This window comes from Scatophagus argus, chromosome 3 (assembly GCF_020382885.2).
Source record: "Scatophagus argus isolate fScaArg1 chromosome 3, fScaArg1.pri, whole genome shotgun sequence".
NCBI classification, from domain to species: domain Eukaryota; kingdom Metazoa; phylum Chordata; class Actinopteri; family Scatophagidae; genus Scatophagus; species Scatophagus argus.
In genome coordinates this window covers 26,157,977-26,182,545 of record NC_058495.1, presented here as the reverse complement: position 1 = coordinate 26,182,545, position 24,569 = coordinate 26,157,977, and the positions used below count along the sequence as shown (strand labels likewise).

The 24,569-nt window shown below is 44.9% G+C and overlaps 4 protein-coding genes across 9 annotated transcripts in view; all 4 read left to right on the top strand.

Annotated features, from left to right (window-relative positions):
* Positions 1-15,916, top strand: part of LOC124057033 (nuclear factor 7, ovary-like) — a 546,992-nt gene extending 531,076 nt beyond the window's left edge. The window contains exons 1-2 of one of the 2 annotated variants that reach the window (XM_046385106.1): positions 13,804-14,212; positions 14,304-15,916. In XM_046385106.1, coding sequence (XP_046241062.1) covers positions 14,321-15,694 — 1,374 coding nt within the window. In that variant the 5' untranslated portion in view covers positions 13,804-14,212; positions 14,304-14,320 and the 3' untranslated portion in view covers positions 15,695-15,916. Of the gene's footprint in view, positions 1-13,803; positions 14,213-14,303 lie in introns of those variants that run through there. The other variant, XM_046385107.1, reaches the window with a different exon arrangement.
* Positions 296-7,630, top strand: LOC124057049 (deoxyribonuclease-1-like). Of its 3 annotated transcripts, XM_046385133.1 has the most exons (9): positions 299-626; positions 1,087-1,172; positions 1,496-1,584; positions 2,922-3,008; positions 3,841-3,944; positions 4,116-4,240; positions 5,765-5,919; positions 7,289-7,385; positions 7,473-7,630. In XM_046385133.1, coding segments are annotated over exons 1-9 (792 nt in total). In that variant the 5' UTR covers positions 299-625; the 3' UTR covers positions 7,521-7,630. The 3 variants fall into 3 exon arrangements, with proteins under 3 accessions (XP_046241091.1, XP_046241089.1, XP_046241090.1); XM_046385134.1 differs by lacking the exon at positions 299-626 and having other exon boundaries at positions 1,067-1,172; XM_046385135.1 differs by lacking the exons at positions 1,087-1,172; positions 1,496-1,584 and having other exon boundaries at positions 296-626.
* On the top strand, positions 8,654-13,116 carry LOC124057037 (deoxyribonuclease-1-like). Of its 2 annotated transcripts, none has more exons than XM_046385117.1 (10): positions 8,654-8,801; positions 9,293-9,423; positions 9,517-9,611; positions 9,950-10,036; positions 10,195-10,307; positions 10,382-10,494; positions 11,775-11,929; positions 12,008-12,104; positions 12,202-12,340; positions 12,749-13,116. In XM_046385117.1, the coding sequence occupies exons 2-10, from the start codon at positions 9,343-9,345 to the stop codon at positions 12,874-12,876; spliced, it is 1,008 nt and encodes a 335-aa protein (XP_046241073.1). In that variant the 5' UTR covers positions 8,654-8,801; positions 9,293-9,342; the 3' UTR covers positions 12,877-13,116. The 2 variants fall into 2 exon arrangements, with proteins under 2 accessions (XP_046241073.1, XP_046241074.1); XM_046385118.1 differs by lacking the exon at positions 8,654-8,801 and adding an exon at positions 8,835-9,013.
* An 86-nt stretch (positions 15,917-16,002) lies between the features above and the next one.
* Positions 16,003-23,343, top strand: si:dkey-222f2.1 (intermediate filament protein ON3). Of its 2 annotated transcripts, XM_046385110.1 has the most exons (11): positions 16,003-16,346; positions 16,505-16,862; positions 19,004-19,212; positions 19,295-19,355; positions 20,183-20,278; positions 20,666-20,830; positions 21,021-21,146; positions 21,226-21,369; positions 21,563-21,639; positions 21,731-21,777; positions 22,300-23,343. In XM_046385110.1, exons 2-11 carry the CDS (start codon positions 16,551-16,553, stop codon positions 22,404-22,406), a joined length of 1,344 nt encoding a protein of 447 aa, XP_046241066.1. In that variant the 5' UTR covers positions 16,003-16,346; positions 16,505-16,550; the 3' UTR covers positions 22,407-23,343. The 2 variants fall into 2 exon arrangements, with proteins under 2 accessions (XP_046241066.1, XP_046241064.1); XM_046385108.1 differs by having other exon boundaries at positions 16,003-16,862.
* Positions 23,344-24,569: the final 1,226 nt, after the last annotated feature.

Here is a 24,569-nt window from a genome sequence, read left to right as displayed (position 1 = left end):
GTCGACACCCGCCATGTTTACATGTGATGTCACAGGTTTCAATGTCAGTGTGGTTATCAGGGTTCACATCAGGGTGTTGCTCTGATGGAGTCCTGACATTCAGTGATTAAAAGGAAGAAGAGTCAGTTTGATTGTTTCAGAGCTTCCTGTTTTCCTGTGAAATCACAGTGTGTGTGTGTGTGTGTGTGTGTGTGAGGGCGGGGCATTAAATTTCAAGTCTGGACAGCATATTGCTTCTGCTTCCCGCCTTTTCTGCATGAGTGACTTTCTTTTTTGACTTCTTTCACTTAGGCGGTTAAACTGCTGGTGTGACTTTAAACAATTGATTATGAATTGAAATGTGGAGGAGAGTATCTGTGAAGTACCAGAAAACTCAAGTCGCAGTACTCTGTTACTTTCCACCGCTGCTCACAGAGTTCTGTTGTCTTTGTGGGCAGATCTGTTCTGTCCGTCAGCTGACCGTGATGATGCGTTTGTGGGCTTGCGTTTTGGCGGTCAGGAAGAAGACATCCTGAGTTTCGACTTCAGTTTAACTCGACTGGTTTGAGAAGTCTGAGTCACAACAAGAAGCTCCGCTGCTTTTTCATTTTTCATATGTTCATTTTTCCCTCATCACAGCCACACAAGTGAGTGTTCTGGTTCCTTATTAGCTTTCTACCTTTCAGTGCTAAGTTAGTTTAATAACCAGGTGTTAGTTTAGCAGATTGTTGAACTTTGCGTGTTACTTGATGTGATTCTTGCCAGCTCAGATTTGGCGGGCAAACTGCTGGGCTGCTGGAAAGCTGCCAGACTCGCATTCAAAATCTTTCTTTTGTAGACTCCAGTGATGAAAACTCTCATATTCAGGTGTTAAATATAATTTCTGAACATTGGCTTCTTTTTGTAAACTGATTTACGTTACTCTTGTGTGGTACACGTATTTGTTTTGTTCCCCCTTCCCTCTTTGTCTTCAGGCGTTCAGGGACACTTGAAGTTAGTGTGTTAGGAAGCTTTACTTTTGTTTTTCTGTACAGTGTAAATAATAATAATGAGGATAATTCAGCCTCACAGAGCTGCGAGCAGGTGATGTGAATTTTGTTTTTACAGTGAAAATGAAGATTGCAGCCTTCAATACGAAGAAGCTGGGATGGGCTAAAGTCCACAAAAATGTTGTGCGGAAAATTCTTATCAAGGTAACTGACAGCTGGGTGACGTGAGGATTTATTTTCAGCTTTGTTTTGAAGTCACACAAACATATGATGACCGCGTTGGAGTTCAGTCTTCCACGCTGAGTGATTTGACCTGCACAGGTTCTGTACTGTTTGATAAAAGTGTTTTCATACTGCTGGATTTGCTTCTAGTCTAAAAAGTGTATTGATTTTCTGCTAATAAAATGAAAGCAGCTAATTTAATGAAATCCATGTTGCTGCTTCAGTTTGGTGGCCCCAGTTGCGTTCATGCTGGTCGGCCATCAGAGTGTCCCGACTTGCTGAAGCGCTGTGTGTGTTTGGTGCAGATCATGTCTCGGTACAGTGTGGTGGTGTTGCTGGAGGTGCTGGATCAAACTGGCAAAGCCATGGAGAAGCTCCTAGACGAGCTCAACGGGTAAGATGTCTACGCGTGGACAAACGCGCAGTCCTTCCCCACGGCGCTCGTGTTCGTCCAGCTTCACAGAAAACCAGAAGAACAAACTCAGAGTGAAAACAAAGACAGGATGTGTCCCTGTCTTGGATGTGTCCCTCAAAGCTGGTGTGCAGGTGCAGCTTTTATGACTCCAATGAGCCAAAACACAAAAACGTCCTGAAGTCCTGCCATCTCAGCTTAGGATGACATTTAGGAGTCTTGGTGTTATAGAAACGTGTTTCCTGACTGCATGTAGGGGGAAAAATGAATTCCCTTAAATTAAGACAGAAATGTCCTCACAAGTCCCACGTGTCCCAAATTCAAAATGGCTGACAAAAGGCAGCACGGCTGCTGGCAGACCAGTGAAGTGAGACGGTCTAAACCAGTGCTTCTCAAATAGTGGGGCGTGGGTGCGATGCCAGGGGGGGCGCGTGTGACCCTGGGGAACATGCTTTTTTTGCCGTACTAGAATAAAGTGTAATTGCACATCCACTACAGTAGTTGGCAGTGGCGCTCTCATTGTCAGAGTGTGCGCAGGGAGTATTAGCTCTATGGTGTAGCGGCTTTTTTGCACCGAGCAGGCGATATGAAGTGCAGTAAGCGAACCCTTAAGAGACAACATGAAGAAATTTTTAACGGGGATGAGAAGAAAGGCGGAGAGAGACGAAGATAATGAGACAAAAGTAACTCACCCGAAAGCTAAGACGAGGAAATATGACGAAGCATATGTAGCGCTTGGCTTCACTGTGACTACAGTGGGAGACGACAGACCGGTGTGTTTACTGTCTAAACATGCTGGCAGCGGACAGCATGAAGCCAAATAAATCAAGGCGCCGCTTGAAGACATTACATCCCAATCATGCTGATAAGCCGCTGGAGATTTTTCAGCCAAAACGTGCCGAATATTGCCAACAATCATCCCGCTTTGTGAATGCTACTTCAGTCAACCAGCGAGCACTGTTAGTATCATATTATTACATATTATTAAATATTATTACATATTATTATTACTATTATTTATAGTCGCGGCGGAGAGTTGGGGGGGCGCGAATTGTTTTCTTCTTGCTGGGGGGGGCGCAACAGAAAATAATTGAGAAGCACTGGTCTAAACACAGACACGATGATGAAGAACGGACCTAACAGTTCAGGTTGGGATTTCTTCAGATAAGAAACGACGTTTGACACTTCAGTCATCCTCTCTGACTGCTGCGTGGATTCACGTTACAGCTAAAGTTTATGTCTGTGATGTCTAAAAGGTCTGTGTGTCCAACTGTTCAGATACATCCAGCACCTTAACATGAATTTGTGTTCTTGGCCAGAGACAACGGACAACACCAGTACAACATGATCTGCAGTGAGTCTCTGGGACGAAGCTCCTACAAGGAGAAGTTTGTCTTCTTCTACAGGTACAAATGCAGTAACTGAGTGACTGTGGTATGTGCTCACAAAAATAATATAAAGTGACTTAAAGTGACCGTTTATTTTGATTACCTCGCTGTGTCGCCACCCACAGGTGAAATCCCATGACGTTTCACACACCTGATAGTCCAGGTGCACGTGCGTCTCAACCAGATCACGCCGACATGAATTTGGTTATTTGAAAGAAAAGTGACATATTTTGTCATTGGAGGGAACTCACTCCAACAAAATTCGTGCTCTGCATTTAACCCACCCAAGTGACGTGCACACACACAGCAAACCCGGGGCAGTGGGCGACCGCGTGCAGTGCCCGGGGAGCAGTGGGGGTTAGGTACCTTGCTCAAGGGTACCTCAGCCATGGACACCGGGACGGGGAATCGAACCAGCGACCCACCGGTTACGGGTCCAATACCCTAACCGCTGATCCACGACTGCCCCTTAGTAATAAAAGGAAACTGTGCAGTCAAACAAACTAACAGCGACTGAATATTCACATCCAAAAAATGTTCAGTAAACTTGTTTCAGCTGAGGGTCAGAGCATCCTGGTGATTTTTCATCAGTCGGGGAGTTGAGCTTTCTACCTGACCACATGGTGGCGCTGTTGGACCAAAAACCTGAAAAGATCAACGAAATTCAACTGAAATCCCCCAAGGACTTTTTGAGATCTCTCACTAATTAACGAATAAGTTAATAAGCAAATAAACACACCAACGTGGTAAACACGAGCTAGCTGACAGATAAAGACTAGCACACAGCAGTGCAGGGCCAAAGACGGTGTGTATCATAACAGCAACGTGTGTGTGTGTGTGTGTGTCTCAGAGTGCACGAGCTGTCGATCATCGCCATCTACCAGTACAGGGAGAAAGGTGAAGATGTGCTGGCCAGGGAGCCCTTCGTCGTGCTCTTCAGACGTTTAAACGCAGGTACTGCGCATGCTCAGCTGCTCACACTGCGCTCACTTTGGGGCAGTTTAAGCTCGGGTTTATTTGTTTCTATGGCTCCTGGTTTAGTGGTGATGGTTGAGGTAACTGGCCTCAGGTCAGCGCGAGTTCTCAAAGTGTACAGGTGAAAATGTGTGAGTTTTACCTCACCAGGTGTGCGTCAGGCTGTGCAGGAGCTGGCTCTGATCCCAGTCCACACCAAGCCAGAGGACGCAGAGAGAGAGCTGGACGCTATGGTCAAAGTGGTCGACGCTGTCAAGAAAAGATTGAAAACTGAGGTGGGTTATAATGAATGTGAGGCATGTTGGCTTAATGATTTTAAACTGTAAGCTAAAAATCTGCTTTCTTTTACTGGCATTTCACACTCACAGAAGCAACGTTTTAACATGAGCTGTGTGAGTCTGTGTGTCTGTGTGTCTGTGAGTCTGTGTGTCTGTGAGTCTGTGAGTCTGTGTGTCTGTGAGTCTGTGTGTCTGTGTGTCTGTGAGTCTGTGTGTGTCTGTGAGTCTGTGTGTCTGTGAGTCTGTGAGTCTGTGAGTCTGTGTGTCTGTGAGTCTGTGTGTCTGTGTGTCTGTGAGTCTGTGTGTCTGTGAGTCTGTGTGTCTGTGTGTCTGTGAGTCTGTGTGTCTGGGAGTCTGTGTGTGTCTGTGTGTGTCTGTGTGAGTCTGTGTGAGTCTGTGTGTGTCTGTGTGTGTCTGTGTGTGTCTGTGAGTCTGTGTGAGTCTGTGTGTCTGTGAGTCTGTGAGTCTGTGTGAGTCTGTGTGTCTGTGAGTCTGTGTGAGTCTGTGTGTCTGTGAGTCTGTGAGTCTGTGTGTCTGTGAGTCTGTGTGTCTGTGTGTCTGTGTGTCTGTGAGTCTGTGAGTCTGTGTGTCTGTGAGTCTGTGTGAGTCTGTGTGTCTGTGAGTCTGTGAGTCTGTGTGTCTGTGAGTCTGTGAGTCTGTGTGTCTGTGAGTCTGTGAGTCTGTGTGTCTGTGAGTCTGTGTGTCTGTGAGTCTGTGAGTCTGTGAGTCTGTGTGAGTCTGTGTGTCTGTGAGTCTGTGTGTCTGTGAGTCTGTGAGTCTGTGAGTCTGTGTGTCTGTGTGTCTGTGAGTCTGTGTGTCTGGGAGTCTGTGTGTGTCTGTGTGTGTCTGTGTGTGTCTGGGAGTCTGTGTGTGTCTGTGTGTGTCTGTGAGTCTGTGTGAGTCTGTGTGTCTGTGAGTCTGTGTGTCTGTGAGTCTGTGAGTCTGTGTGTGTCTGTGTGTGTCTGTGTGTGTCTGTGTGTCTGTGAGTCTGTGTGAGTCTGTGTGTCTGTGAGTCTGTGTGTCTGTGAGTCTGTGAGTCTGTGTGAGTCTGTGTGTCTGTGAGTCTGTGTGTCTGTGAGTCTGTGTGTCTGTGAGTCTGTGTGTCTGTGTGTGTCTGTGAGTCTGTGTGAGTCTGTGAGTCTGTGTGTCTGTGTGAGTCTGTGAGTCTGTGTGTCTGTGTGAGTCTGTGAGTCTGTGTGTCTGTGAGTCTGTGAGTCTGTGTGTCTGTGAGTCTGTGAGTCTGTGTGTCTGTGAGTCTGTGTGTCTGTGAGTCTGTGAGTCTGTGTGTGTCTGTGTGTGTCTGTGTGTGTCTGTGTGTCTGTGAGTCTGTGTGAGTCTGTGTGTCTGTGAGTCTGTGTGTCTGTGAGTCTGTGTGTCTGTGAGTCTGTGTGTCTGTGAGTCTGTGAGTCTGTGTGTCTGTGAGTCTGTGAGTCTGTGTGTCTGTGAGTCTGTGTGTCTCCAGCGCTGCTGGTTTGTCGTTACTGAACATTTTTAACTCATTAAGTAGATTTTTTCCCGCAGAACATCATGATTTTGGGGGACTTCAACGCGGATGGACGTTACCTCTCAGGAAAAGGGAGGCAAAGGGTCGGCCTCAGTTCCCAACACTACCATTGGCTGATAGACGATGATGTCGACACGACGACCAGCGACTGCAATGACCACACCTACGACAGGTTTCTTCTTCTGTGGTTTTATGTTAACTGATGAAATGCGGTTTCTTTTGCTAAATTTTTTTATCTCTGCTACAAAAAGTAGAAGTGAATGTGAGTTTAAAATGAAGATTGGTAAGATTATGTGGTCAGGTCTGTAAACATGCATGCAGAACATGGAGAAGTGACAACATCAGTGTGTTAGCATTATATTGTGAACATGTTAGATTAGCCTTTAGCTCAACCTCACAAAGCTTCTAGCAGGCCTGCAGACAGACTGAGGCCTCTGATTGGCTAAGCTTGATGTACTTATCCTAATCCTACTGAACCATCGAGAGGTGAGGTGCTGTAGGCCACAGGAGGTATTTCTACCTCAGCAGGGTACCGAACAACACAATAAGAATGGAGCTTACATGTGTGATGACGTGTGCACTTTTGTAGTTAATGTTAATTTTTTTAAATTTAATTTAAGTTACTTTATTAATCCCAAGCTGGGAAATTACTTCTCTGCATTTAACCCATCACTGATGAAACACACACACATGCAACATGCAGTGAAACACACAGGAGCAGTGGGCTGCATCAAGAAGAATCAGAAGAAGAATCAGCTTTATTGACAGTATATATATTTTTACATACACACACTGAATCTTTGAGGAGCAGTGGGCAGCATCAAGCGCCCGGGGAGCATATTGAGGGGTTAAGTGCCTTGCTCAATGGCACATCAGCTGACTGATGGGGGATGGGGACATTATCACTCCACCACACTCAATTGTTCCTGCCCGTCTGGTGGGGGAATCGAACCAGCGACCAGCAACAAGCCGCTTCTCCAACCTCCAGGCCACGGCTGCCCCCCAAGAAAGAAAGTCAGCTTAGGCCAAAGTAAATGGCACAGTTTTAGTCTGAATAGATAAACGATGTACCTTTAGTATGGACTAACTAGTATGGACTAACTAGTATGGACTAACTTGTGAGCCAGTTTCAGAGTTAATGTGTTTTGGCTGTGGAACCGGACGGGCGCTGAAGCTCGACTGCAGTCACACCTTATTTAAAAGGTGCAGAACTGCAGTTGTAGTGAGTGTTTTTGGCCACAAGGGGGCACAATGAGTCTGTTCCACAGATCACACACCCGTGTTGAAGAGCAGACACAGACAGGGCGGCTTCATCCTAATGTGAGCATATTTCATGGACACCACTTCTTTCACAGTACAAGTACCACAGACAGTTCACTTTTTAATATCATGAGCACCAAAACAAAATTCTTTGCACCTCCCTGGTCCTGACGTGGACTCAAATCTCCTGATCTGCATGGCTGCGTACCACAGTGTTGTTTTGAGTGAACTGACCCTTTAGCAGACAGGCTCCTGACTGTGACTGCATGTTCTGCCCACAGGATTGTGGTGTATGGACAAGTGATGGTTGATGCTGTCGTGCCCGACTCAGCTCAACCTTTCAACTTCCAGAGAGCCTACCAGCTGTCGGACCAAACTGTAAGACTGTTTGACGTTTCACACAGATGTGCTGCACTCAGATCAGTTATGTCACAAACTCATTTGTCCTCCATGCTTTTCTTCCAGGCTCAAGCTATCAGCGACCACTACCCTGTGGAGGTGGAGCTGAAATAACATGATACTCACAACCACATGGCAGCTTACACTTTGTATCACTGCCCATCGACTCATAACTCATAACTGTGAAACTTTTGGGTTATGTGAAGTAAAAGAATCACAAAAGAGTACTCGTGTTTGTTCTGTGTTGTTCCTGTTGTGGCTCATATTAAAAGGTTTTGGCTCACACACGTTACAACACAAAAACAAAAAACATTGTTTTTCCTTTACTTTCAGAGGTGAGAAGCCGTTAATAAATGTAAGTAGCAGACACAGCATTGACAAAGCAAACAACTTTCATAAGTTGAGGCAGTCAGGGTTATAGCAGACGTACAGCAAACACACACAGGAATCAGGATAAGGATAAAACAATACTTCTTACATTAACAATAAGGGAAAAAGGCTTGCGGTACACTGCACAAACAAACCTTTTCGCCTCCTCAAGGTCCTGGCACAGACATCAAGAGACAAAGACATGAAAAAGACAATAAAACACAAATGGAAATAAATTATTATTATTCAGGCTGCAATGAGAAAGAAAGAACCAAAAACAGGAGAGGTCATGAGGGAACTCCGTGACAAAGAGGGGGTCCACTAAAACAAAAGTAATTGTTTTTAAAAAATCACATAAATGAACAGAAACTGAAGTAAATACGCTAAAAACAAAGACACTTTAGAACGGCTGTCACACAGATATTCTCCCATATGACTGGTGAGATAAACCTCCAACCACCACCACCACCATCATCACTGCATCCAACCACCACACAACAGCCAGGAGCACCAAAGGATGGGAAAATATTCAGTCATCACATGCCAAAACTGCTGCTGATTTACAAGGCAGTTTCTGTGTGATGAACACCCAAAGGAAACGACGCAGAAACCCCACATGGTGTCCAACTACCAGATGGACAGAGCTGGTTTGTCTGAAACCAGGATGCACGTGGAGAGAGAGAAACCTGCTACAACAGAGCTCACACAAACAGAGCCAAACAAAGGCCACCTGACTCCCCCCGACTCCCCCGACTCCCCCTGACTCCAGGTTCTATGCTAAGCTAAGAGCTAACTTTGAGCTGAAGGTCCAGCAGTTACAGACAGGAAACACCCACTGGCCTTGATAACAGATAGAGACTGTGGGGTGTGTTATGTTATGGTTTGCATGTATCTGTAAACTGTGTGTGTGTGTGTGTGTGTGAAGCGAGCGGCAGAGACACTTCCTGTCTCTCAGGGTTTCTGCAGTTGTTCTGTTTTTTTTCATTCAGTCTCAGTCTGTCTGCTGATTCAGAGGAAACCAAACTGGTGAGTTTTTCTGTTTGTTCTTTCCTGGTCTAAGAGCTCTTGCAGAGCACAAAGCTACGTGCTGACAGAACATGAGGACATTTTCGGTTTCATCTTAAAGAAGAAAAATGAATGAGCTGCGTTACACCTGAGCAGCTTGATGGTGAACGCGAACCAAACGGATGGACTGATGGACTGTGCTTTACTCCACTGCATTTATCTACCAGCTGAAGGTGCTTTTCATACACAAGTCATCACCTGACCGAGCACGATGTGTTATTACAGATTCAAAAAAGCCCATAAAGTGGCTAAAATTTGCATCGGCTCATGTGACCCCGATTACAATGCGAAGATAAAAAGGACAGGAAGACGAGACAAGCTGACATTTCTGCTTTCAACAAAACCAACCGCAGTGTTTTCAGCCTGGTTCTGTTTTTTTTGTTTTGTTTCCCACACTTCACCTACCACAGTTTCTTCTTCTTTTATCTGCGTCTGTTCCCCATTTCCCACAGCCTGAAGTGCGTGTCCCTCACATTCACCCTCTACAACGTCTGAAGTCACCATGAAGATCGCCGCCTTCAATGCCAAGAACCTGGGATGGAAAAAAGTCACAGACAAGACCGTGGTTCACCACCTCACCAAGGTAACACCTCGATAAGAACTTCACCCACAGGACACCAGTGAAGTGTGCATGTGCTGATTGAGCAGTATGCCGTGTGGACTGCGTTTCCTCCAGATCCTGTCCCGGTACAGCGTGGTGCTCGTACTGGAGGTGACCGATAAGAGCGGTAAGGCCATGGAGAAGTTACACCAGGAGCTCAACAACACCAGGTGATTCACTGCTCTCCAAAATGTGCTTTTGAATCAGGGAAAAGTTGTTTTTTCTCACAAGTGAATCGTTTTCACAAGAAGCCCCAAAAGCGTTTTGAACATGAGGTTGATTTGTTAGTAAAAGAAATCAGCTGACACGCACTGAATGCTGTCTGGCTCATTCAAACAGGATGCTCAAGTCAAATCTGAGGTACTTGTACCTTACTTGAGTATTTTATTTTCTTTACTTCACTACGTCTATCTGACAGCTGTGGTTACTTCATGGTCTGAGACTGAATCCATTAATCAATCCTCAAACCAGCAGTGGTCTTCTTCTGTGGTGTTTCTGTGTCCCTCAGCTCCAACCGAACTCGTCCCTACTCCCTGATCGCCAGCAGCCAGCTGGGACGCGCCACCTACAAGGAGCAGTTTGTTTGTTTCTACAGGTGGGAGAGTCCACGTAGTTAAAAATCAGCACGAACCGCAAAAAAACGCTGCACATCCTCGTACTGCATCAATGCTTTTATACATCCTGAAGCAATACCTTCATACCAACGCCTCAGCGTCTTATCACGTTGTGTGTGTGTGTGTGTGTGTGTCTCAGAGAGGACGAGGTGACGCTGGCAGCTTGTCACCAGTATGAAGACAATCAGCCTGGAGATGTGGACGCCTTCGCCAGAGAGCCCTTCATCCTGCGCTTCAGCTGTCCGACTACAGGTGTGTGTTGTGTACGCTGTGTGTTCCTGATGTGTCTTTTGTCTCGTGTGTTTACGTTTCTGTTCCTGTTCCAGTTGTGAAAGACCTGGTTCTGATCCCAGTCCACACCAAACCAGAGGACTCGGAGAAGGAGCTGGACGAACTGCACGACGTGGTGGATGCGATCAGGAACAAGTGGGGAACTGACGTAGGTGTGACGGTTGGTGGTGAAACGAGCTGAACTGTTTTCCAGACATTTCCATGAAATTCAAAGGAGGTTTTCAAATTGATTTTAACTAACAGCAGAAGCTCTTTTCACTCCTTGTCTCACAAAATGCTGCAGGTACCTGAACACAACAGCAAACATTGTTTTAATTTTGATCGTATGTGGGATATTGGAATACACCACTGTGGTTTTTTGTACTATTTAATCCAAGGTCAATTACTGCATACATTTCAGCTGTGGAAACTGTGCTGGTTTCTGACAGTTCAGCCTTCTGTCAGTTTGGGCGTTTTATATTTGAATGATCGGCTCATATGTAAATGAGTGTGATAAAAAAAGGCCCACACTGCTGAATGGCAACCTTCCTTTTTATTTAAGTTATGTCAGAGTGAAATACTGCACTTTTTTGCTTCAATACATTAATCTGACATCTTTAATTACTTTTATAATTGTGGATAAAATATAAACAATGAGAGGCTTGCGCTCCTGACAGGACGGGATGTACTCAGCACTACAGGTAATAGGAAACACATGTAGTTTAAATTTTGTGGTGAACAGTCCCTTTAATTTACCTTTTCAATCCTGGACTTTTACTTGTAACGGAATATTTTTACAGTGTGATGTTAGTGCTGTTTAAGCGAAGTAAAAGACCTGAATACATCCTCCATCCCTGCTCAGTTTGCCTGAGGAAAATGCTGAGCTCCTACACTGGAAGCGAGGCCCTTGATTTCAGTGACTGAGGGGCCACAACATGATCAGACACTCACTTTAATGGAATCTATTGTTGGAAATGGAAAATTGTTCTGGTTATGATTAAAAACTATCACCATTGTGTTTTCATTGGTGCACTTCTGACTGGGTGTGGTCAGATGTGCGCTCTGTGTCACCTGTTATTACACCTGACAGTGATGTCACAGAGCACACCTGCACATCACTGCAGTGAACCACCAGGGGTCAGTGAAGACCATGAAGGCGTTTTCAGTTTACTTTGGGATCTTTCTCAGATGTAAAGCAACATCCATTTAATTTTCAATTCAATTTATTGATATAGCACCAAATCACAACAACAGTTGTCTCATGACTCTTTCTAATTAGAGCAGGTCTAGACCAACATTTGATCCAACAAAACCACACTGATGAGGATCTTCAGATCTACTTTTTTACGTGTTTGGTTGGTTTAAAGTTAAAACAGCCCACATACAATAGCTTTTGTTTTCTATCATGACGGCTGGTGATTTTGGTTGTGCTGTGATTTCTTCTTGCAGAACATCATGATTTTGGGGGACTTCAATGCGGATGGACGTTATCTCTCCAAGAGGAAAAAGGAAAAGATCCGCATCTGCTCGGCTCCCTACCATTGGCTGATAGACGATGATGTCGACACCACGTCCAGCAACTGCAATGACCACACCTACGACAGGTACAGCTTCATGTGGATATTCTTGTTGTCCAATTACAGAATGGTTTTTAAAGACCGCGATGCGTCCTCTGCCGACAGGATCGTGGTGTATGGCCAGACCATGCTGAACGCCATCGTCCCCGGCTCAGCCAAGTCGTTCAACTTTCAGAGCAAGTTCAAGCTGACTGATGAGGAAGTAAGACTGACTCGCTTTGGTGCTGATTTACATCAGTGATGATGATGTACATCAGTGTCAAAATTAATTAAATATATGACTTTATGTGCTCTCCAAGACTCTGGGCATCAGTGACCACTACCCTGTGGAGGTGGAGCTGAAGACCAATCAGAAACACAAAGCACCGAGACAAAGGAAGACGCCTCTGCCCCGGACAGCAAGGACAGCGTCCACCGGAAGACAAACCCAGAAGAAAGGTTTCGTTTTACGCACATCAGTGACTCATGCTGTGTATTCATCTTCTGCTTTCACTTTGTACCAGTTTGGATAGGAGTCAAACCATTTGCACAAGTTTCATTTTCATTTTATGTCAGTTCTTTCAGCAAAGACTGAATTCATCTTATATGTATGTTATACTTATACGTTAATATGCCGCTTACGGTTACAAAGTTTCAGAATGAGCTTTCCTGCTTTTTGTTAATATCCCATCACGCTGTCTGTGGAAGCACAAACAGCAAATTTGGCATTTAAAAAACACTAATTTTGGAAGATACTCAATCAGCTCGTCAAACTCAGCTGAAGCTGAACTTCACCTCAGTGTTTTAATTTCTGGGTCGACTGCACATTTCAGTTTTGTTCTGTTTGTGTAAACTGAACACTAACAGGACCACAGAAGAAGAAGAAGGACGTGCCGGCAGGATTACAGGGGAAGAAGAAGACGACAACGACAAAAAGGAAGAGAGGACAGTCGTCAGACACACCAGCCAAGAGGAGACGTTTGGACAATCGATGATCAGACAGACCTTAAAGACGTTCCATCTTTTCAAGAGTGTTATTAAAGTTACGGTCAGAGAAATGTTTAAAAATATGACATGAGAGGTGAGAAGCTTCCTGCTAACATGAATAAACTATTGCTCAGCTTGGAAGATACACAACTGGAAATCATTAGTTTCTTAAAAACTGTCACCCAACAAAACTTCTACTATCTTTCTGAACGCATCTCAGTCTGTATGAATAAATGTGTTTGTCAGGATTGTATTTGTTTTTTCCTTTTTTACTCTTTTTACTGCATGTGTGTCTTACCTGAGCCAGTCTGAAACCAACAGTCTGAGGTTGGTCATTGTCCTCCTTCAGTCCTCTGTCTCCCTGCACACCTGTTCTGCATCCTGGCCAATCAACCCAACTCCTTCCTGTCCTCTCAATCCACCTTTGCTGGATTATATCTTGGAAAAAACTGAATGTTTGAACTTGATCTTTGACTTTTGTCAGGTTGGTTAGTTTCTGTCAGTGAAAGTCTTCCTTTTCATTTACTCTTGTTGTCAGTGTCTGCTTTTCGGAGTCCCAGGTTTTGGTTGAACTTAACGCTTACTGTTAACGCAGAACAGAGGACAGTTCATTGGACACCTTGAGGGGCATCAACCTGCTCAGCTCACTGTCACCAAAGAAAAAGAATAAAGTCCACTTCTTTATAAGCCTGAAAACAAACTCTTTATCTCAGATTATCTTAGATTAGCACTGAATTAGTCCTGCAACATCACCAGCATCCTCTGTTGGTTGGTGTTGTAGCACTGTGGTCAGACATTCCTGCCCAATGTTTCATGTGAGGCAACAGGTTTCAGCAGATTACACCTGACAAAGCTCCACCCCTCACCTGACTCACCTGAGAAACACCAGCAACCCCCCCCAAAAAAAACTAGTTTGTTCTTGCTCACAAAACACAGAAAGACAGATTATCACAAGACAGCAGGTTTTTATTACTGTTGTCAGATATTGAAACCAGTTTTAATTTTGTTATTTTGTGTTATTTGAGAAGAAGGTCTGCTCAGCTGATTTACCCACAGCAGTAATCTGATATCATTTTGATTTAATAAAGAATCAGATCTGACCAGGTGTGAGTACTCCTGTGACTTCCTGTGCAGACTGAAGGCTGCTGCAAACTGTCCAACTTGACCAGTTTTTTGGCTCCGCCTCCTGCTGCCGCCTGCTCTCGTCAGCTTTCTGGGCGAGGCACAGTTCAACTCCAGCCAGCCTCAAACTTCACAGCAAACTGAGTGAGCTCAGCTACAGGAGAGAAACGTGGGGAACTACAAGACTGCTGCTTCAACCTGCCGATTCGCCACACACTGAAGGTGAGTTTGACTGAAAATACAACTTAAAGTGAAAGCAAATTTGAGTGGAGGAGCCATGACTGACTGTGTTTTCTGTCTGCTGTGTTTTCAGTTTCACTCTGAGACAAAATGGCATCCAGATTAGAGGAGGATCTCTGCTGTCCCGTCTGTCAGGACATCTTTAGAGATCCTGTTGTTCTGTCATGTAGCCACAGCTTCTGTAAAGACTGTCTGAAGACCTGGTGGAGAGAGAAACCAACACGCGAGTGTCCGGTTTGTAAGACGTTGTCTTCAAAGAAACAACCACCTTGTAACCTGGTGTTGAAGAACCTGTGTGAGGCCTTCTTGTTGGAGAGACATCAGAGAGCTTCAGAGGATTTCTGCAGTCTGCACTCTGAGAAACTCAGAATCTTCTGCCTGGACCATCAGCAGCCAGTGTGTCTCGTCTGCAGAGACTCAGAAAGACACACCAACCACACATTCAGACCCATCAATGAAGCTGCACAACAACACAAGAAGAAACTTCAGGAAACTCTGGAGCCCTTAAAGGAGAAGCTGAAGGTTCTTGAACAAGTTAAAGTGAAGTTTGATCAAACAGCAGAACACATTAAGGTCCAGGCCCGACACACACAGAGGAGGATTCAGGATCAGTTTCAGAAGCTCCACCAGTTTCTGAAAGAGGAAGAGGAGGCCAGGATGGCTGCACTGAGGGAGGAAGAGGAGCAGAAGAGTCAGATGATGAAGGAGAAGATGGAGGCTCTGAGCAGACAGATAGCAGCTCTTTCAGACACAGTCAGAGCCACAGAGGACGAGCTGAGAGCTGAAGACGTCTCATTCCTGAACAACTACAAGGCTGCAGTGGAAAGAGTCCAGCAGCGCCCCCTGCTGGGCGAGCCACAGCTGCTCCCAGGAGCTCTGATAGACGAGGCCAAACACCTGGGCAACCTGACCTTCAACATCTGGAACAAGATGAAGGAGAAGGTCTCCTACACTCCTGTGATTCTGGATCCAAACACTGCTGCTCCAAACCTCATCCTGTCTGAAGATCTGAGCAGCGTGAGAGGAAGAGAGAGACGGCAGCTTCCTGACAATCCAGAGAGGTTTAAGAACTTGTTTGTCCTGGGCTCTGAGAGCTTTGACTCAGGGACTCACAGCTGGGATGTTGAGGTTGGAGACAGAACAAGTTGGGCAGTGGGTGCTGTCCAGAGGAAAGGGCGCACAGTGTCTGGGAAATGGATTATGTGGTTCCACGACGGTAAATACAAAGTGCGGTCGCTACCAGGTCCACTGATTGATCTCACGTTGCAGGAGAAGCTCCAGAGGATCAGAGTGAATCTGGACTGGAACGGAGGAAGACTGTCGTTCTCTGATCCTGATACTAACAGACACTTATACACCTTCACAGACACATTCGCTGACAGGCTGTTTCCTTTAATTCACACTTGGGGTGAAGTGAAGATATTAGCACAGAAGGTCCGTGTGACAGTGGAACAGAGCGTTTAGAGTTAAGATGAGATGATTATATTGACTTTGAAGGCACAAAATATAAAGCAGGATTACACTGACACATACAGCAACTGAACTCAGCACCTTTTATGCCAAACACATCCTTGATGTCTCCTTAGTGAACTACTTCCTGGTCCTGAATACACACTGGGGTGTTTTAAACTGCTTTTGTCAGCTCGATGGAAGTGTTATAAATAAAAAACACCCATGGAAAAAGAACTCGGTACAAGAGTCGTTTTTTCAGGGGAGTTCAGGTTATTTGAACGATTATGTTAACTTCATTCTGGGGTCAATTGATGAGCTTTTTCTCTCTTTCTCTTTTTATAGTATGTAGCTGTTTGTGCTTAACAGGTCACTCTTCACTCTTGTACTACCTCACAGAACCGTGTTTTATTTTATTTTATCCTATTGTTACATGTTACTCGTTTTTATGTTTTATGTATGCACCAATCATTAAGGCAAATTCTTACATGGCAGTAAACACAATTCCGATTCTGATTCTTACATTTTCCCGAACACCTGAAGCAGCAGATACCTGACACCTCAGCCCTCCCTGTGCTGCAGCTTCTCTCCTCCTCCACTGACTCCACCCTGTGGAGGTTTAAAAGGCCTTGAGACACGTCACTGTGGTCAGACATCTGCTCACCAGGTTCCCTTCACTTTGCATCTCACTGACTTCAGTCTCTGCCCAGATTACCTGTACCTGTTACCTGCAAGTCTTATTCAGTTCGCTTCATCTTCTTACTAACCCGCATTTCACTCTAAGGTAGTTTTCTTCTTCTCGTTTCCCTCCTTATCTTCTTCTAGCTGTTTTAACCTCTCTCTCATTCATCCTACCACCTCCCTCTCCACCATGAGTCTGAGTCGTACCAAGCGAATCAGCTCCAGTAACTCCGTCCGGAGCAGCAGCGGGTCCAGGAGGCTGAGCGGTTTCGGTCCAGTTCAGGGGGGGTTCAGCGGCATTTCCCTGAGCAGCAGCTCTCTCTACGCCGGAACCAACGGCCATCACCACGGCCTGGGAGCCCCGCTGGCAACCCTGTCGGTCAACAAGAGCCTGCTGGCCCCCCTCAACCTGGAGATCGACCCCAGCCTGTCCATGAGCCGAACCCACGAGAAGGAGCAGATCAAGAGCCTGAACAACCGCTTCGCAAGCTTCATCGATAAGGTAAAGAGACAAGAGCTGATGGCGGTTATGGAAACATTTACTAAGTAAGTGTTGCACTTAAGTTTGATGAAGAATGTGAGGATTTGCTGCTTCTTCTGTGTTGACTCATTGTGGATTGAATAAGCTGGGGGGGGGGGCTGTTATCAGACATAAAAGCAATTTGAAAATTACGAAACTGCACACAGACCAAGTGATCAATGAATTTGTTTCCTCTTCAGCTTGAAGGCTACGACGCCTGTGACTATAAAGTTCTTTCACAACGAGAGGATTGTCATTTAATGCGTGAACTATCAATTCTAACCTCTTTAAGAACTCAAGCTTACCTCCCTCAGTGAAGACATTAAGACACTGACATTTAAATGATTTATATTTTACATGTAAGTTCTAATACCTTCCTAACATCTTACATATTTGGGTTTTTTAAATGTGTACAGACATACTGGGTACTAAACTGTAGATGTTCCTGAAGAGGTTCCCACAGGTGATGTGATAATGCCAGACATCGATACCATACTTAGAGAACATCTCCGCTTTCTCACGGCGTCGGTAACACAGTCTCACAATAGAGGCATTGTTGGCCTCTCAGATCAGCCGAGATGCACTTCAGGTCAGAGAGACAAAGTGCTGTACTGGACCAAACGTACAAAACTAACCTTTTTAGCTTTACTGAGTCCTGAGTTGACTGTAGCACCAACAGGTGAAATCATGGTGCCGTAGTATGAGGTCGGTTAAAGCCCTTGATATGATCAGTGTGCTCCTGCTGTGTTTTTGGTTTACAGTAAAGTATGAAGAATTTTAGGCCACTTTAATTCGAGAAGAGCTGCATGAGGAAAAGATGGAAATTCAGCAGCACAGAGAGTTTGAGAGGTGCATACAGACATGGTCGTGACATACCATATACGCATTACTACAAGTCACCGTGCAAATATTGGTTTGATCCTGGATAATATTAGTTATTTACTGATATAAATTCACTTGGGCACAAATTAATTTAAATAGAAAGCAGCTGATGTCTCTTTAAATTTGGACATTGTGGCAGTTAAACCTCTGCGGCCATGCGTTTATAAATGAGAATACTACTAAACGTCAAAGTCGGCTAATAAATAAAGTAAACCTGTAGTTACCAGTGTCATCCAACCCCGACACTCTGAAACATTAAAGAGCTGCTCCCCTCATGCAGAGAAATAATTAGTCCAATGCAACAGGCAGACAAAGTTTTATTTGCTGCAGGGTGATAACCCAGTGAGAGTCTGAATGAGGGCGGGGGACCCAGGATCTGTGGGAAACGTGATCGTGTTTATTGATACTGATCATCAGTAAGACCTGAAACAGTCAATGAAAACACAGAGACTTCAAACCTTTAAAAGGAGCCAAACATGCAGCGAATGCATCTGGGATCCCGACAGCCATTTAAACCCTGAATTGGTAGTTCTGGGCCATTTGGATACTGAAACTATCTGTCCCATTTCCGTCCATTTGAGTCGGGCTGTAACCTGATAAATCAGGTCAGACGTGGTGTGGCCGTGTCTCAGAGGAAGATCATTCCGCTGCGAAACAGAATGCAGGCTTTGTGTTGGTGGAAGGTGGAGGTATATTAGGTGGTGGATGTACCTGACCGCGGGCGGGAAACACGAGCTGAGCCTGTAACTGCAGGTGCAGTCAGGTGTTGACACTCTCGAGCTGGAGCCGTGCAGTTTATTCAACCTCCATTAACCGAAGACGGACATTTTTCTGTGGCTGCAACTTACCATCGCCATTTATTTATCTTTATCAATTTATCAACTGATTATTTTCAAGATTTATCAATTTATAAAATGTCAAAAAAATTGCTTCCTAGGACTCAAAGTGACGTCTTCAAGTTACTTCTTTTGTCTCACCAACAGTCCTAAAGCCAAAGAGTCTTCAGTTACTGTCAGAACTGAGAAAGAAAAGCAGCAAATCCTGACATTTAAGAAGCTGGAGCCACCAAATGTTTGACCTTTAGAAGAAAAAAAGAAAACGATACGATAAATCGATGATCACAACAGTTGGCGACTCATTTTCTGTTGCAGCTCTGACCTCAGTGATCCAAGGAAGAACATTATGCTATGACTGCGATTATTTTTATTACATATTTAATTAATCGACCGTCCGTCGTGCAGGTACGTTTCCTGGAGCAGCAGAATAAGATGCTTGAGACCAAACTGGAGCTGCTGCAGGGCCAGGGGGTGGGCCGGTCCAACGTGGAGCCCCTGTTCGAGGCCTACATGGCCGGTCTAAGGCGCCAGATGGATCTGGTGAACAACGACAAGACCAAACTGGACGGGGAGCTGAGGAACATGCAGGGCCTGGTGGAGGACTACAAACACAAGTAAACAATGTCAACGGTGCTGTAAATGTTGTAAACCATGAGCTCTGCAAAGTCTCACATGTGAGTCCTGTCTCTGTCACAGATATGAGGACGAGATCAACAAGAGAAACAACTTGGAGAATGACTTTGTCATCCTAAAAAAGGTCAGCACATACAAGCATTCATACATTACGGGTGTGGTGAGTAAGATGAACCACTGCATTGTCCTGTTCCACTGAGCTGTATCACAGCAGCTGGAGTCAGTTTTCCAGTTCAGATCAGATCTTTGCTGGGGTTTCAGACTTCAGCTTTAGGTTGGAAAACAATCATGTCCTGATTTTATAAAGACGTTTCTTTACTATTCAGTTACTTTTAGCCATGCTAGCAACATCTATTCTCTGTGAACACTTTCTGTCAGTGTGTTGCTTGTTCCATCACTTTGGTCCAGACTGAAACATCTGGATATAACAGCTGTTGAATGGATTGCAGTTTGTTACATAGTGGTGATCTCCTGACTTCTGGCACCACATGCATGTCAAACTTTGTTCAGATATCTCAACATCTACCTCATGGACTGGCACAACATCTTGAACAGACGTTCATGTTCTCCGGAGGATGAATCCGAAAGACTGTGGTGGTTCTCTGCACCACGAGGCTAACATTTGTGATTCTGAGTGAAATAATTGAACAACTATTTGATGTTTTGCCATGAAATTTGACTTGTACGTTCATGTTCACCTCAGGGTGAACTATGATAACTTTGGTGATCTGTTAATTCTTCACCTGGTGCATTTGTCAGGTCAAAATTTGATTTGTTCAGTTTATGACCAAATAATGACACGACTTGTCACCAAGCTAAGATGGTGAACATGCAAAACTTTACACCAAAACAAGTTCCAAACCTTGTGGAGCTGCTAGCATGGCTGTAAACTCTCGGGCGTTGATTAATCTCTGTGTAAGGTATGTAAGGTCTTCTTGTGTGTGCGTTCAGGACGTGGACTCGGCCTACCTGGTGAAAGCTGACCTGGAGGATAAGGTGGGATCTCTGACTGATGAAATCAACTTCCTGCGCAACATCTATGAGGAGGTATTTTTCATGTTTGAAAACCCTGAGGCTGATGATTCATCACCTTCCTGAATTTCTTACTTTCTGGTAAGAAACACAGGAACTGGTCTGGTATCTGGTTATTTCCTGCTGTAGCCATCACGCCTTCCTGTGTGTCTCCCTGTCATGATTCACCCGAGAGTCAACATGTCTTTTTTTATTTCAGCCAACAGGAATCGTTTTTCTTTTCTAGTTTTTCTTGTCACATCCCCTGAAGCTTCACAGAAACATGCTGAGACATCTACTTTGATGATGAGCACTATGTTCATTTTCAGATTGCATCAGTTCTGCCTCCCCCAGAAGCCTGTTACAACAGGCACACTCTGTGCCCACTGTCACCTCTCACCTCCATCTTGTTTCCTTCACCAGGAGCTGCGTGAGCTGCAGGCCAGCATCAAAGACACCTCGGTGGTGCTGCAAATGGACAACAGCCGCAGCCTGAACATGGAGCAGATCGTAGCCGAGGTGAAAACGCAGTACGAGGAGATCGCAGCCCGCAGCCGGGAGGAGGCAGAGGCCTGGTACAAGAGCAAAGTACGCAGAGGAAGCAGGAGTCGGTAGTTATAGTATTAATGATAAACAGTATGAGCACTACTGCAGTGGTGTAGTAGGTTAACTTTAACTACTTCATGTAAGACTAATGTTGGCTGATTCCGTGTGTAAGAGTGCATCACAGTCATCACAAACAGCGAAGCAGTCAATGTTGACCCTCCTGTGCCTGCAGTTCGACCAAATGTCGGTGCAGGCCAGTCAGTACGGAGACGAGCTCCGCATGGTGAAGGGAGAGGTGGCCGAGGTCAACCGGCTGATCAGCCGACTGCAGAGCGAGATCGAGGCCGTCAAAGCGCAGGTACAGCAGAGCACAGGAAGTAATGAGCTCAGTAAAAAAGATCCAGCATGGACGATGTCCTGTCCCTGTGCCTCCTCAGCGCGGCAGTCTGGAGAACCAGCTGGCTGAGGCGGAGGAGCGCGGAGAGCTGGCTGTGAAGGAAGCCAAAGCCCGGACCAGAGACCTGGAGGACGCCCTGCAGAGGGCCAAACAAGACATGGCGAGACAGCTCCGAGAGTACCAGGTGAGACAGAGGGAGGGAGGACGGACGGAGGTGGAGAGCAGGCAGAAAAGAGCAGAATGAGTGCAGGTTAAATGCGACACATGATGGCACATCTGCAGCCTCCGAGCTCCACGTGCACAACATGTGCCAACAGATTTTCAAATATTTAAATTAGAATCTAATGCAACGACAACAATTTGATCTTCACCTGCAGGACCTGATGAACGTGAAACTGGCTCTGGACATTGAGATCGCCACCTATAGGAAGCTGCTGGAAGGAGAGGAGGACAGGTGAGAGGCGGTGTGAGGACGTCTGTGTGTCTCATATGGTGAGACAAACCAGCTCACTGCTCTGTCTCTTCTTCTTCTTCTTCTTCTGCAGACTGGGACAGCAGTCCATCCTCAACATCCAGCCCGTCTCCAGCTACAGTAAGTGAAGGCACGGTGGAGCACAAACCTCCGTCCACACTGAGGAGGACGTGGACACTGAAACGTCTGTCCACGCTCAGGACCTAATGCACTGATATGTGAACATAAGTCAGGCTGTTACTGCAGAGTCTAAGCCGAATCGATCAGTCGATGGACAGAAGCTTTTTTCTCTCAGACTGTTAATTTTTGATAGTCCTTTCATCATTTTTTCAGTCAAAAACACCAAACATTTCCCAGTTTTTGCTCTCGGTTGTGATGATTCGCTCTTTTTCTTTGTCTTGAGTGTCTGAATGACTTTAAGTTTTAAAATGTTCCTCATGCAAAGCGTGAAATGATCATGTTAGGCTTTAGGAAGTTCTTACGTTCTTCAGTATTTTCTTTGTCACTCGTGTGGAAAACCTTCGTGTTTGTCTGCTCTGTTGTTCTCATGTTGTTTCTCCTCCTCCCCCTCCTCCTCCCCCTCCTCCTCATCCTCCCTCACCTCCTCCTCCTCCTCCTCCTCCTCCTCTCTGCTCCCTCCAGGCACGAAGAGCACGAACGGCTTCCACAGCAACAGCTGCTCTCCTGCCCCGAAACTGCTGATCAAGACGACTGAGACCAGAGACAGCAGCAGATACAGCATTCACTGAGAGGACACACACACACACACACACACACACAGTGTAACCAAGTACATGTACTCAAGTACAACTACTTTCTTCTTTCTTTATACTTCGACTCTGCCACATTTCAGAGGAAATCATGGTACTTTTTTGCAATTATTTGACACTCACTAGTTACTTTGCAAGTTGAGATTTTTGCACACAAAACAAATGAAAATACAAGTAGAAGTACAGTGTAGAAACAGAGTTACTGCTTTATACATATATATTTTTACTGTAGTAACATTGTGAATGCATGGGGCTATACTTGCTTGTAATTTTTGCAGTGTGGTATTAGTTAAGTAAAGCACCTGAGTACTTCCTCCACCACTGCATGTGTGTACTACGATACACAATCATATACCCATGATAAAACAACAATGAAGATACTTCACACACACACACATCTAAAGTTTTATTTCCTCTAAATGTATACAGGAGGGTCATTTAGTCACTAACTTTTACTTGGTGTAGAATGAAGGAAAAATAAAACTGCGTATACGTCTAAACGGGGAACATGAGGTGCAGATAGAGCTGGGAATTGTTGGCTTTCATGTAGGTTTCACCATATGAACATTTTGTTGAACGTGGGTTGTCGGCTCCATTTTGGACTTTAGTTTCATCACGGGACCTTTAATCCTCTTTGATTGCTAACAAACACTGTAGTCCACTTCTGTATGGTTTTCTATACTCAGTTAATCTTCGGTGAGATTAGAAGAAAGTTTAAAATGAAGATAATTCTGTGGTGTGTGTGCTGAGCCACACATTTTCTGTCCTTTTGTTTAGCGGTTCAGTTTACTCTGAAGGCCTTTCTGTGGGAATGTCCTGTTCCTGTTGTCAGAGCCACTTCTTCATCTGCTCATGTGCTCGTTTACGTTTCTTTGTTGCTTTTCTTGCTTTCACAAATAAAAGCAATCTGAACAAAACGACTCGGAAGTGTCTGTCGTATCTGAGAGTCAGCTGCTCATCTCTCAAGATAAAAAATCTGACACTGCTGATATGCAATATTCCAATGCAAAAATGCAATGATGAAGGTAATACAATGAACACCGTTATTTACGAGTTATAACAATTAAGGCACGTGCACACGTTTGTTGTATGATTTAAAGCTGATCTGCCAACAAACACACCACTCCTGTTTTTATATCAACTTTCTGTTTCCTCATAGTGGACGTGATTAACTCTTCCTTTCAACAAACTATAAATCTGAATTTATGATATAAACACAGACTGTGCTTTAGTGATATTGGGTGAAATGGATCCTGTGACACAAAACGTATCTTTAGTCTATCTGATAATTTAACAGAAGAGTTCAGTGAACGTCTGAAATGATTCAACAGCGTCAGTGGATGGCTGAAGTCTGCCCCCTGCTGGTGAACTGCCACTATCACGTAATGTGATACAATACAGTATCTGAAGAACAGAACAGAGGTTTGAGGTCTTAATTTGAAGTGCTAACATTTGCTGAGTACGGGAATATAATTCGTTTGACTGATACTGGTCATAAACCTGTGGACAAGCTGATATTTAGCCCTGACGATGGCTCCAGAGGAAAAGTCAGGGGACCAAAAGCAAGAAGTCACTTTGGTTCATCCTCTGGGAACCATGGAGATCTGGAGGATTCGTTCTTTGTGGTACGGAAGCAAATGTGTTGAACAAAAAGGGCAAGAGATCCTGCAAGTCATCGAGAGAAACTTTTCTGAAATGACGACTGAATAATAAATCAAAAAATAGAAGCTTTCTCAAAATAATGGTTTCTCATACATAGTTAGTATTGCCTCCCACACACACACACAAAAATCCACGTCTGTAAAAAATTTCATGTAACCCACGTTGTTGTTGAGGTATTTCGGCATGGAACAAAATGGTGGACAGTGCGACCCCCCGTCCCTCGCTTCTTTACTGCTTTCTTATTTCGCAAACAAACTAAAAAAGTTGGGACAAAGACTGGCTGAATATTATCATGAAATCCAAGTGAGCAAAACTGCGTCTCCGTTTTGTCTATTTAACTCTAAACCATCACGAAAAAGAAGTTTTCAGCGGCCATCCTGCTCCGCAGTGACGTGACAGAGACAGCGGTTGCTTGGTAACGGTCGGCTGGAAGCGGCACGAAATCAGCGGAGGGGGGTTGGGCGAACATCCCGCAGGACC